The sequence below is a fragment of the Rosa rugosa genome, chromosome 5 (assembly GCF_958449725.1).
Source record: "Rosa rugosa chromosome 5, drRosRugo1.1, whole genome shotgun sequence".
NCBI classification, from domain to species: Eukaryota; Viridiplantae; Streptophyta; class Magnoliopsida; order Rosales; family Rosaceae; genus Rosa; species Rosa rugosa.
The window spans coordinates 13,068,156-13,082,168 of NC_084824.1; the positions used below are offsets into that span (position 1 = coordinate 13,068,156).

The window sequence follows — 14,013 nt, forward strand, 5'->3', positions numbered from 1 at the left end:
CATTTTTTTTCAATTGTCATTAGACTTTGTCAACTTATAAGACTTGAAACTTACTCTTGCAAACCTTTCTTCTCTCTGGTCTTCGGTGAAAAACTCTCTCTGCAGTTTTGAGAGTCGGTTAACAGCTTCTCTACCCTCTGTGGTGTGTCTCCACCCTCTGTGGTGTGCTTTTCTATGAGTTTTGTCTCAGATCTGAGGCTTTATGTCTTAGTTTCATTATTGTTTTCTTTTCCCCAGCCCAATTCCTCTTCAAATGCCAAGATTTACTTCTACTTCTCTCACCCTCATACAGCTCCACCTCTCATGTTCTATCCCATCTTTTTCTCTTTTTTCCACAGTCCCCTCACACTGGTTCTCGACCTGGGTATATACACCTAACTCTACACCTGAGAATAGCTGCCGAACCGGTACTCCACCGATGTGTGTGGACGTCACCGAACTAGTGGCGTTGTGTTGCTCGGTGGTCTCCACCACCACGACTGCCATTTCTATGTCCTTTGGTACCTCTGTCCTTCTTGTGTAGACTGTTTGGGTATGAAGAATGATGGTGGACATACCTCTGGCCTCCGGAAGTGAAGCTTTGGTCGATGCCTCTTTCTCTGCAGCTTTGGTGGTCAACCATGCGGCTGGTCTCTCTGTGGCAATTTTTTTATTGCAGTTTTTTATACGACGTACTTTTCCTTAATGACACTTTACTTACATACATGAAATATGAGATGAATATAAATAAATTCTTGAAAGTATCGGATTTCTAAAACCTACCTCTCACAATCTGATTTTTTAAAGAATACACGAGAAATTAATTATTTTTGGTAACTTTTTAATGTGAAACCCACTTACATTCTGATTCACTTTGTATCAATAAACGCAGAAAAAGTCCCGTATCGAAATCATTTTCGTCATTCACAAATCCATTCCAAATTAGTGAAGTGTTTTTCTTCAATGCCCTTAGAGATCAAAGTCTAGGGTTGCCACTTGGTTTGGTAATTACCAAACCGACCGAATACCAACCGATATTTTGTGTTTGGTAAACCGACTTTTTGGTAATTGAGACCGATAAAACCGAAATCGAAAATTACCAAAAAAGTTGGTTTGGTTTTGGTAAATACCGAATCTATCGATTATCTAAATATTAGCTTTACATACTATAATTTTCAATACACATACATGTATATTAAGAAATAAATATGAACATTGCTACATATACTGCATTAATAGTACATGTACTTTAAGTAATCTCGTCAAAGATGGTTAAATAACCTAGTTTTATTGAAAATGACTCAAACTTGATGTTATATGTACAAAATAAAGCTATAATAAGTAGATGAATACAAAGTTTATGACTATAAAATTGAAAAACTTATTATTGTTCATTCTAACTTATATTACAAAGAATTAGTTATTTTAAAGTTGGTAATACCAAAAATCGAAATACCGAATTTGGTAAACATGATTAAAAACCGAAACTTTTGGTTGGTAATTGGTAGCTCAATTTTGAAACCGAAAACTTTAGTTTTGAAGTTGGTAATACCTATAACCGATTCGAACCGATCGAGTGACAGTCCTAGATCAAACTCTAAAAGGTCACAATAATCATCACTAGTTCAGGGTCAAAACTGAAATTTACTCTCCCCAAAAACGCGAGGCCCACGTTGATTTCATGGGGGTCCATATCACCTGATTGGAGAACTAGTTTATCTAATCTACACCGTACAAATACTCATCGGCTCATCGCTCCACTAATCACCGAACAGATCAAAAGATTCACAATGCCCTAACTACATCCTCAGCCGTTCAAAAAGTGAAACGAAATAATCAACGGCTTAAAGACACGGATGCACCTTAACTACCCTACACTCGCACACACACCGGCGAAGTCAAAAGGTAGTAGCAAAATCTTTAGCGTCCATCTCTGGGTGTGCGCCAAACACCTCAGAAAAACTGAAACGAACTGAAGGGCCTCGTCTAGATTGACCAACCAAATTCATCTCAGTCTGGCTTCAAGGTTAGATTTTGCGCTTCCCCCAATAAAATCTAGGGTTTCTATCTATACTATTTTGCCTTGTTTCCTCTTTTGGATTAGGGTTCTTGTGTTTATTGCCTTGTGGTTTTTTTTATTGGCACAATACAAAAAGGATTGATTTTGACAATTGGGAATTGCTTAAATTACACGGATTGATTTAGAATTCAGGGTTGTTTGCTATTGTGATTACGTCTGGAGATGGAAAATTTGATGTTGTGGTGGCTAATTAGGAAGTGGGTTTGTGTGGTTATGGAATTAGGGAGCTAAAGTTTGGAGCTTTAGGATTAGTGTCGTGAATGTAGCTGGAATTTTGGTCTGTTATTAACTGTGGAATTCAGCTTGCTTGGGTAAATTTGGTTTCGTTGTGTTTTTGGGTTTTTATCAACATTGTGTGTTTTGGTTGGGTAGGCCATGGCTGCAAAGAAAGTTATAGCAATATGTCAATCCGGAGGAGACTTCGTGACGGATAAGGATGGGAGTTTATCGTACAGTGGCGGAGACGCGTATGCAGTTGACATTGATCAGCAAACTCTGCTGAGTGATTTCAAGTCTGAAATAGCGGAGATGTTTAGCTGTAGTGCTGATACAATGTCGCTCAAGTATTTCCTTCCGGGCAATAAGAAGACGCTCATTACAATCTCTAAAGATAAGGACCTGCAGCGGATGGTCAATTTCCTGGGGGATTCGGTCAGTGTGGATGTCTTTGTCATCTCGGAGGAAACTGCTGCTCGAAATACATCCAACATGCCTGCTAGTAGGTAGTTCTTGTTTTGTTCATCTAATTTGTTGCTCTTTTGATATTTCCTTTTCTGTTTGTTTCACCGGATGCATGACCTTTTATGGTTCGATTTGGTAACAATCGCAGCCATCACAATGTGGAACAGAGGCCTTGCATATGCTTATGTGTCATTGTTGTTATTAGCCAATTGTTACACTTACGTGCCTTTCTGTACCATTGTGAAATGAGATCATATGGTGCTTGTGTTCCCAACAGAGTGACATGGACACTGCATGTGTTTGGCATAAAATTCTCATGGAACATTTAACTATGCAGGTCAAGCCGGACAACTGTATCCGAAGCAGTAGTTCCTGTTGCTGAGCAGCTTGGCCTTGTTGATGCGCCAGTTGATACTAGCATTGCCATTGATCAAATTGATACAAAACCTCCACATGAAATTCCTATTTGTTCTGTTTTCCCAAGTTCTTCTCATGATGATAAGCATCATAAAGCTGCACAACAGTGGGAAAACACCATCACCGGAGTGGACCAACGGTTTAGTAGTTTCAGTGAATTCAGAGAAGCATTGCATAAGTATTCAATTGCGCATGGGTTTGCTTATAGATATAAGAAAAATGACAGTCATCGAGTCACAGTGAAATGCAAATCCCAAGGTTGCCCATGGAGGATATATGCATCAAGGTTGGCCACTACACAGTTAATTTGTATCAAGAAAATGAACACAGATCATACATGTGAAGGGGCTGCAGTAAAAGCTGGGTATCGGGCAACTAGAGGTTGGGTGGGAAGTATCATAAAGGAGAAATTGAAAGTTTCCCCAAACTACAAGCCAAAGGATATAGCAGATGACATCAAGCGAGAGTATGGCATTCAGTTGAACTACTCTCAGGCATGGCGAGCGAAAGAGATTGCGAGGGAGCAGCTTCAAGGTTCCTATAAAGAGGCCTATAATCAGTTGCCTTATTTTTGTGAGAAGATAAAGGAAACTAATCCAGGGAGTGTTGCTACATTTGCCACTAAGGAGGACTCGAGCTTCCATCGCTTCTTTGTATCTTTCCATGCATCAATTTCAGGTTTCCAACAAGGTTGCCGCCCTCTCCTTTTCCTTGATAGCACTCCTTTGAACTCTAAATATCAAGGAGATTTGTTGTCTGCAACAGCTGCAGATGGTGATGATGGTATCTTTCCTGTAGCATTTGCTGTCGTGGATGCTGAGACTAGTGAAAACTGGCATTGGTTCTTATTAGAACTGAAATCTGCAGTGTCAACATCTCAGTCAATTACATTTGTTGCAGATTTTCAGAATGGTTTGAAAGAGTCATTGGCTGAGGTATTTGATAAATGCTACCACTGCTTTTGTTTGAGGCATCTTGCTGAGAAACTTAACAAGGACTTGAAGGGGCAATTTTCTCATGAGGCAAGACGGTTTTTAATTAATGATTTTTATTCTGCTGCTTATGCGCCTAAACTGGAGGATTTCCAGCGTAGTGCTGGGAACATAAAAAGTATTTCACCTGATGCGTACGACTGGGTTGTACAAAGTGGACCAGAGCACTGGGCTAATGCATTCTCATTAGGAGCCAGGTACAACCACATGACTTCAAACTTTGGACAGCAATTCTATAGTTGGGTATCAGAGGCACATGAGTTACCGATTACACAGATGATTGATGTGTTACGAGGTAAGATGATGGAAACCATATATTCTCGGAGGGTGGAGTCCAACCAATGGGTGACAAGATTAACACCATCTAAGGAGGAAAAGCTTCAACAAGAAATGGAAACTGCTCGATCACTTCAAGTGTTACTCTCACACGGTAGCACATTTGAGGTTCGTGGAGACTCTGTTGATACTGTTGACATCGACCATTGGAATTGTTCCTGTAAGGGATGGCAACTTACTGGTCTGCCTTGTTGCCATGCTATTGCTGTCTTTGAATGCATTGGTAGGAGCTCATATGATTACTGCTCCAGATACTTCACCCTCGAGAGTTACCGTTTAACATATGCAGAATCAATCAACCCTGTTCCGAATGTAGACAGACCACTAGCAATCCCAGGCGGTGAATCAAGCCAGGCAGTAGCAGGAGTTACCGTTACCCCTCCACCTACCAAACGGCCACCAGGGCGGCCAAAGCTGAAGTCAGCCGAATCAATAGACATAATAAAACGCCAGCTCCAGTGCAGCAAGTGCAAGGGCCTTGGCCACAATAAGAAGACATGTAAAGATCCTAATGTTATTTTAGAACTGCCGGGGTAGGTTGCTTCAGCTTTCAACCTGTGTATATTTTTGACATTTTTTGATCGACAGTTTAGGATTTGTGATTTTCAAGCTTAAAATAGTTCGGGAACTTCATTTTATTGGTAGAACAATCCCGTATTAATTTTGCAGTTACGCCATTAGTATCATTATCACAGTTGATCTATACATACTTTTTGAATTGTTCTTAAGCTCTCGTACTACGTCTCTGTGAGGTCTCGTCTATTTCTTTACTTGTTGCAGGGGTTATTAGTTTACTGCTCAGTAAATTTGCGTCTCAGTAACCCTACTTGGTAAAGTTAAATCCAACATTGGTCGGTATACTTGATAAGATTATAGACCTATAGGCAAGAGTAAGCGATATGAGTACAGATTGGGAAGTGCAAAAGCAGAGAATGGTGTTCCATAGAGGAAGAGACACGGTAACACTGAATTCTGAAACCCAGAAACCAACTTTAACAAACTGACAGCTGTGATGCTTTACAGTACACGTGGCAAACTAATCGATCCTAAAGCATTCAGCTTTTGCCACCTTGTGTTCCACCTGTCCTTGGTTCTGTACCATGCACCTTCTCTTCTTCTTAAAACCCAACTCCATCATCCACATTCCTCTCACCATTTTCCAGTTTAATCTTCTGTTTCCAGGAAAGAAACACTTCCATATTTGAATCTCTACACTCTGGTGTGTATCTCTAAATAGTTGGTGATCATGGCTTCAAGCAGATCTTATTACATAGTGCTCTTAGTTATAGCGGTTGCTATTATGCTGGCCAACCTCTGCAGCGGTTCTGGGGTTGGCCACATGCCGTCGACGGAGGAGGAAGGCCGAGACTTTGAGGAGTTTAATGACCAGACAGGGAAGGCGAAGGTGGTGGAGGTGGAGGAGAAAGGTGGTAAAGAAGGTTCAGAGTCATGGACTGAATGGGCCAAGGAGAAAATTGGGTTGAAGCACGATGAGCATGACGGGGATAGTACCATTAAGAAAGCTTCTGATGCTGCCAAGAATACCGAGGACACCTCATCTGGTTAGTACTTTCTGCATTGCTTATATAATTTGCTTGCTGTCTTGAGAAAATTACTATGGTCAATTCATGTTCAATTGGTAATGCTAATTAGAGTTTTACATCTGTAATATGTGTTTTATAACCAAGATAACCCGAGGTAATATTTTGAGATTATACTAAGGAAGACATTTTCAATTTTCATTTTGTTGTCTAATCAATGTAGGTAGATATTAGAATGATGTGATACTGTTTAACAATGTTGATTCAAAATGTTTTGTACCTATGACTTTAACATCTACATAACAATGGTCAGGAACTGGCCAATACGCAACGGAAAAGGCCAGAGAGGCGGCAGAGAAGGCGAACGAGATGAAAGATACGGCTGCAGAGAAAGCTGGTAAGACAGTTGGTGCAGTGAAGGAGAAGGCAGGTGAGACGATTGATATCACAAATCCAGCGAAAGAGAAAACCTATGAAACTGCGAATGCAGCAGAGGAGATGGCCAGTGAGGTAAAGGGAAAGGCTTATGAGACCACAAACACAGAGAAAGACAAGACGTACGACACCACAAAATCTGCTAAAGAAACGGCCTCAAAGACTACAGAGAAAGCTAGTGAGGCTAAGGAAAGAGCAAAGCAGAAGGCAGAGGAGGCCAAAGAGACAGCAAAGCAGAAGCAAGAAGAGGCAGAGGAGCAATCAAGTTGGGCTGCAGAGAAAGCAAAGGAAGGTCTTGAAGCCGCGAAGAAGAAAGCCGAGGAGACTGTGAAGTCTGCTAAGGACACCCTTTCTGAAGCTACCAGGCAGCAGTCAGAGAAGATCAAAAAGACAATGTCTGGTCGAGGACGTGATGAAGAGCTCTGATCTGGTCACATTATAGCTACTTCACACTTTTGTTTGGAGTCGGATTCCTTATCTTACAAGTTGGGTTTTGCTGTATGGCACCGTAGTAAATTTGTGTTTGTATGCTTGAATTCGAAACAACTTTTTCAATCAGTGAGACTATATTATTACAACAGTTATATGACTTTGCAAATTGAGCTGTGTTTTTATTGTACTAGAGTTTTTCCCTTGCCATCCAAATTTGTTGTCAGGCCACTAGCCCAATTTCTGTTCTAAACAATAAAGAGTACATGTTTATCAAAAAATGGAGAAACCAACATGTTTTTTAACTTCAAGTATTATATAATCTGCATTCTGCACTTCAGTTTGAAGCAACTTTATTCTCAATTTCTTTTCATACCCAATTATTTTGGGCCAAGCCCTAGTTATGTTTTTAACTTCTGCAATTTGGGCTCATTTGCTCCAGATATTGAAAATGGGTTCTGCAATTTGGGGGCTCATTTGCTCCAGATATTGAAAATGGGTTAGTGGTGGTGTGAACTTGTGAATAGACAGATTAGTAAGTAAGGGACAAAAAAATAATGACATTTTTGTGGATGACAATGAACTATGAAAACTAAAGGAACGGAACATATTGCAGTTGCCAGTTCTTTCCTTATAGTGGCCAACCAGAAAAGGCCTCCCAAGAGTTGAACCTTTACTTTTTTTAGCAACTTCATGTGGCACAATCTTTAGGTGTATCAAACTGCTGAATGTGCACCACTTTCCAACTTATGATCCCTTTACTTTCTTATCTCTAGAAAAACGGAAAGTTGGTGTTAAATCATTATACACGATTAAGTTGATCATCTGCCCACGCAAACACGAAATGAAACAATTCACGTGCAACATGAATGTTAACCTAACTCCTTTGGAAATAACTTTGAAACCTCGTGTTGGTATATGAAATTAGAGTATATATAACAAAACATACATTTGTGTATACTTTACTTGTAGTGGAAGAAAGGATATTATTCTGGCTTCCAAGAAAGGCCTAACACGAAGAGGATGGAGATGATAAAGAACCATAAATGATTTTGTTCTTATCCCATTCATTGCCGAGTCGTGCAGAAAAGGATGTTTTGCCATATATTCTAGTCATATATATACACATATGTGTATGCATGTATTTATATGTATGTATGGTAAACGAGGGCAAAAGATGCAAGAAAAAGGAAAACGTAATTTGGGAATGAAAATGTAATTAGCAAAAGAAGTCCCTTCTTTATTGATATTTTGATCGAAGCAAAGGTGCTTTCTGTGGTACTCCAGTTTCACTGTTTTGGCTTCTCCAAACCAAACCTTTGGAGGGAAAAGTGATAAGAAGAATAATAGTCCTCTCTTTTTAATTGAAGAACAAAAGGAGAAATGACAAAACGTGAGACCAAATATCAGAATTAGAAAAGTGAGAAAGGAAAAAAGAAGAAAAGAAGAAGAAGGAGGATGCCAGGATGGTGACTTGTTCTTCTGTATCGGAAATAACAAAGTATAATATGATCAGTTGCCACTTATGTAATAGTATTGTTTCATTATGTACATATTTAAATTAATTTTTTTAAATTAAAAATCTTAACTCTAAACGAGCTTTCAGCGGTATTAACTTTGTAATTACAACTATTATTTTTTAAGAGAGAGAATAATTTTTAACCTCACTCCACCCATCTCATGGTTCTCATGAGAATTGAACTTGTTACATATACCATGTTAGTTATTCTATATAACAAACATGTCAGAGTTCACTGACTAGTTATATAAGTATTAAATGCACGAAAAATCTAGCCATTGCAACATCTCGTATGGTCTTACTGTCTTACATGACGATTGACCCTCTTTTATTTTAACTTCTTTTATCCAATCCTCTACTATCATCACTTTAGTTATATAGCTAATGAAATATTTGGATAAAAAAGATTGGATAATTTATTGACGTGTCAAGCAAATTTTCTTTTTTCTTCTATTGAAGATGTTGAATCTTTTATTTTAATAATTTATTGACGTAATTCGATTGGTCCAATTACTATCTTTTTCAAGGTCAATCATCGAAAAAAAATAAAAATAAAAACTTTCTTAAGGTCTAGAAACACATGGTGGGTTTAAGTTAACGAAGGTCAGCAAAATTATTGTCCACTTGTCCTTCTATTATGATGGAATATTCTCCCAAATGATCCTTTCAAAGCCTTCGGAAGCTCATGAACGTGTATCTCATGACTAATTTAGTCAAGAATTAGTCAAGGGGTCATTCCAAATTAATATATCAAGATTGCAATACAATGCACTTGAAATAATTAGATTTGCATCCACACCGCTATACCTAACGATCTATAATAAATTAAGTTGCTTTCATTACTGAAAACTTTCACAGTCAATTTGATTATTAGCTAATAACGTTGCATCAATCAGATCACAAAATTAAAGTACAGAGTACACATAACACATGTATTATCTTATCCCAAATTCAGAGTGATTGAAACATGCATATGACGCTTTTTCAATCGATCACACCAACCCGTAAGTGAAATCTATGGGGTTGTTGTTTCAGCAAAGGTAAATTCGCTGAATAACAATATGTTATCAGTTATTATGCATTTGAAATAATCTCTCATCCATCGGCAGGGGCGGATTCAGGGGGGGGGGTCAAGTTTAGGCAGCTGTCTAACCTCAAAACTTAAGATAAGCTATGGAAGTCTTTTTGATCTTAGGGTTCTGCATAATTTTTTTCTGAAGGAGAGGGCAAGATGGTTGGGGACGATACCCTGCACACGTCCTTTCTGTTTCTTCTCTCCCATAAAGACGCCGCCTAATAGTTTGAAATCTTTAATTAGGGCTAAGAATCATAACTAGATTTAAATGCAATTAAATACAAATAACTTAATAACACTAGAAAATGTTAAAAACCCTATGGATGAGGAGAAGTAGAGAAGTGGGTGGTCACCCGTCTAGAAGTTAGTAGTTAGTTTCTGAAAATAATAAATTTTCTTATTAATTACTTATTTAAGTTTTGACTTTTTTATCTTTGACAATTAGAAAGATATATAAAGTTATTTAATATTTTAGGGGTATATAAGTAATTAATTTATGGTGAGCAAGCCCTCTTCTCTTAAATATAGTATAGATCTTTAATAACATAGCACTCGTCGCATCAAGATCACTATTCTACACTATTCTATTTGTGCTCCAATTTTCATGTATGTAATTGCTACATATTTAAGAATTTATAACTTCAATTAGAATATAAGAAAATTTTCTTTGAAAACCAATTGAAAAGAAGTCTATTAATAATTTTGCCTTACCTGAGAAAGATTTATGGATTCCCCACTGTCCATCGGTATAGCGTAAACGATATGTAGCTAGAGAAAGAATAAAAATATTAAAAAACGATGCAATTAGTCCTAATATATATTATAAAAACATATATGTAAGATTTTAAAGCCATCGGGCAATGAATTTGAACAGAGATATATGAAGCCATAGAGCAAGGCAACAATCTGTTATCCACTTGTACACCCTCAACGATATGTAGCTACAGAAAGAAAAAAAAAACATAAAATAGGATACAATTAGCCATCATATCTGTTATAGAAATGCATAAGATTCTAAAGCAATCGCGCAATATATTAACAAGGATGAAGCCATAGACCAAAGCAACTTCTGAATTACATATATTTCTTTCAAAAAAAAAAAACTTCTCAATTACATATGCACTTATATATATCCAACATGTCATATAAACTTATTTCTTTCTCACAATTGCTTCATATCATATTTATTTCTTTCATAAGATGTTAAGCAAAATCAAAATAATGATTGAGATTTTGGACGGTATCATGGAGTACATGTAACCTATAATTTAGGCAATATTAGTTTAAACATGTAGTCATGGAGAAGGGACCCTATAATTTCTAATCATTGAGATGAACTAATTGTATACCCACATGTGTTTGGACTCTTTCCAAGCAAACGCGGATTGTCTCGAGGTTTTTTTTGGGATCGAAAAGTTTGACATTCTTGTGTCAAATGGGGCGGAGTGCACGCTTAAGACATGCTAATTTTCCAAGGTTTTGAATATTCATTTTTTCCGACCTTAGAAAACAACATTTCATTTCTTTTCTCTTGTTTCTTGGTATATAAACATTGTTTTGCAGAAAAACAGATGGATTGTATAATATAGACTTATAACTAATCATTACTTTTCGTATATTAATCCTATAGTCTTGGCTGCTTAACCATGACATTTATTCTAGATGAAAATAGAAAATAAGACTTGAACTCTTTTTAATAAGATCTTGTTTGGTTCGCGAAGTAAAGTAGAGGTTTTGAAAAATTCATTCTATTGCCTTTTTCCAATTGAGTGAGATTACATTATTTATATCACACTGTTTTAGGGGTACACGTTGTAAAACCATAGTTACATGCTCACAACATATGCACAACAATCATAAAAAGATCAAGGCTTACCTTCTGCAATTACTGTCATGGATTCCATCTTATGCAGCTGCTAAACACGATCACTGAATATGGTCTTCTGTTACTTACCAACTTGCTTCTCAATGGACAGAACAATATGCAATAGTCGTGGTAGTAATCAGGGACCAATTCATCTGTATATATATGAGACTTAAACCTCAAGAAGCTTCCCATTAAAGCATTCCTTGTCGGTTTAGGTTTCACTATTAGATTCCTAATGTATCACAACTTATAGCCTTTCTTGTCGACTAAGCAATGAATTACTATCCTTAATGAATTGATACACTACTTCATTAAGTCACTAGTATTGATTCACTGTTTGTATCCATGTTAAACTAGGATTGATATTAAGCTAATCATCAATTACTTTATGATGATATGTGTTATGTCCATATTTGATCTTACAATCTCCCCCTTGGACTCACACATATCATGCTCGATGATTTGCACCAGAGAACATCAAAACCTACTTAACTTACTGAAGTGCGCGCCAGATAACAAACTCAAATCGAAAATCCATTCCAACATGGTCAGATCACAGTTACTTATGTAGAGCAAGAAACAGTATACATTTTAACAAAAATGCAGAGTTTCAAAACCACTAACACAAGCTTCTGCAATCTACATATGTTCAACCAGAAGTGATACAATATATGTTAATGTGTATCAACAAGTAAACATATATTAGGTCCTACTTTATGTTTCTAAAACCAGAAACTCAAGCAAATTCACTGAACACTGATGGCTTAAAAATATTGCTTGAACCTTAACATCATGCTTCACATGATTTAAGCCATCTGATAGCAAGTATAACTTTAAACACAAAATCGATAATTTTCAGAACATTCAACAAAAACTGCAGCAATAACCAGAATCTGAAAATACCTCAAAATTTATTAATAATAAAATCTGTCATTACAAATAAGTTGTGATAAATAAAGTCAAAAGATCACAACTAAAAAATACAAGAACTCAAAAACCTTAGAAATTTAAATTGCTCCAACTGGATTAACTCTATACTGAACCTAAGCATCTAGATTAGCTAAAACTCCAATGCTGGCTGTATGTTTCTGGAATGCTGCTACTGACAAGGCCTTGGTGAAGGGGTCTGCTAGCTGCGAATTCGTGTCAATGCTCAAAACAGCTATCTCACCATGCTTAACCCTTTCTCTAACACTGTAATACTTTAAATCAATGTGTTTAGAATTATTTGACCTTTTACTGTTCTTACTGAAGAAAACAGCTGCTTCATTATCACAATAAATCACAAGTGTGCCTGCCACAATGTGACTTAACACTTTGGTCTGCATCAAGAAATTCCTAATCCAAAGTCCTTCACACACAGTTTCATATACTGCAATAAATTCAGCTTGCATGGTGGAGGTTGAAACTAGTGTTTGCTTCATGGTTTTCCAAGCAACTGCACCTCCTGCTAGCATGTACACATATCCACAAGTTGACTTCTTGGAGTCTGGATAGTTCCCTGCGAAATCAGAATCTGAAAATCCAACGAGTTTCAGATCCTCCACTTGCCTATAAACTAGCATGTGATTCTTTGTTTTCTGCAGGTACCTCAACACTTTCTTCCCAGCTACCCAATGTTCATGGCCTGGATTAGACTGGAATCTCGATAAAATTCCTACTGCAAAAGACAAGTCTGGCCTAGTGCAGACTTGTGCATACATGAGACTTCCTACAAGTCTAGCATAAGGCTTTGACTCCATATTTTCTTTCTCAACATCACTTTTGGAACTTTGCTTCTTGGTTAGTTTATCACCCTTGGACATGGGGACTTCTCCAGCTGCACACTTCTCCATACCAAATCTCTTCAAAACTTTGGTAATATAATTCTGTTGAGACAAACCAAGTAGTCTCTGTGCTCTATCTCTTTTAATCTCAGCCTAGTACATAGGATGCTTCTCCTAAGTCTTTCATGTCAAAATTCTTTGACAGAAAGCTCTTGGTGTCTTTAAGCAGTTTAAAATTACTGCTAGCCAAAAGTATATCATCGACATAGAGTACTAGGAAAATAAAATTGTTCCCAATTGTCTTCAAGTAAACACACTCATCAACAAGATTCTCTGTAAATCCAAAAGTAGAAATCACAGAATCAAATTTCTTGTACCACTGTCTAGAAGCTTGTTTTAGGCCATAAATTGATTTTCTTAACCTGCATACTAAGTTTTCACTTCCAGCTTGCACAAAACCTTCTGGCTGCCTCATATAAATCACTTCATCTAGTTCACCATTCAAGAAGGCTGTTTTAACATCCATTTGGTGCAGCTCCATATCAAAATGAGCTACTAAAGCCATGATTATCCTAAAAGAGTCTTTTGTAGAAACTGGAGAAAAAGTCTCAGTAAAATCAATGCCCTCCTTCTGTGTAAAACCCTTGGCAACTAATCTTGCTTTATGTCTCTCTACATTGCCATTTGCATCTCTTTTGGTTTTGAAAACCCATTTACAACCTATAGGTTTCTGATTAGGGTCAGGTTCAACTAATTCCCAAACTGCATTTTGGCTCATGGAATCAATTTCTGCTTCCATTGCTAGCTGCCATTGGTGAGATTCATTACTTTCAATAGCCTGGTTAAATGTAGTTGGATCATTGTCCTCTGCACAGTCCATTTCAATTTCTGCTTCT

The 14,013-nt window shown here is 37.3% G+C and overlaps 2 protein-coding genes across 2 annotated transcripts; both read left to right on the forward strand.

Moving 5' to 3' along the window:
* The first annotated feature begins 1,853 nt into the window (after nucleotides 1-1,853).
* LOC133708655 (uncharacterized) lies at nucleotides 1,854-5,217 on the forward strand. Its single transcript, XM_062134127.1, has 3 exons — nucleotides 1,854-2,005; nucleotides 2,432-2,781; nucleotides 3,078-5,217. Exons 2-3 carry the CDS (start codon nucleotides 2,435-2,437, stop codon nucleotides 5,020-5,022), a joined length of 2,292 nt encoding a protein of 763 aa, XP_061990111.1. The 5' UTR covers nucleotides 1,854-2,005; nucleotides 2,432-2,434; the 3' UTR covers nucleotides 5,023-5,217.
* A 337-nt stretch (nucleotides 5,218-5,554) lies between these two features.
* On the forward strand, nucleotides 5,555-7,075 carry LOC133708656 (late embryogenesis abundant protein D-29). Its single transcript, XM_062134128.1, has 2 exons — nucleotides 5,555-6,047; nucleotides 6,340-7,075. The coding sequence occupies exons 1-2, from the start codon at nucleotides 5,732-5,734 to the stop codon at nucleotides 6,885-6,887; spliced, it is 864 nt and encodes a 287-aa protein (XP_061990112.1). The 5' UTR covers nucleotides 5,555-5,731; the 3' UTR covers nucleotides 6,888-7,075.
* Nucleotides 7,076-14,013: the final 6,938 nt, after the last annotated feature.

What these genes read in the sequence shown, in the direction of transcription:
- LOC133708655 (XM_062134127.1), top strand. Translation starts at nt 2,435, where the DNA reads ATGGCTGCAAAGAAAGTTATAGCAATATGTCAATCCGGAGGAGACTTC. An exon ending in TCCAACATGCCTGCTAGTAG is followed by an intron (nt 2,782 to 3,077) that starts GTAGTTCTTGTT and finishes TTAACTATGCAG; the next exon opens with GTCAAGCCGGACAACTGTAT.
- LOC133708656 (XM_062134128.1), top strand. Translation starts at nt 5,732, where the DNA reads ATGGCTTCAAGCAGATCTTATTACATAGTGCTCTTAGTTATAGCGGTT. An exon ending in TACCGAGGACACCTCATCTG is followed by an intron (nt 6,048 to 6,339) that starts GTTAGTACTTTC and finishes AACAATGGTCAG; the next exon opens with GAACTGGCCAATACGCAACG.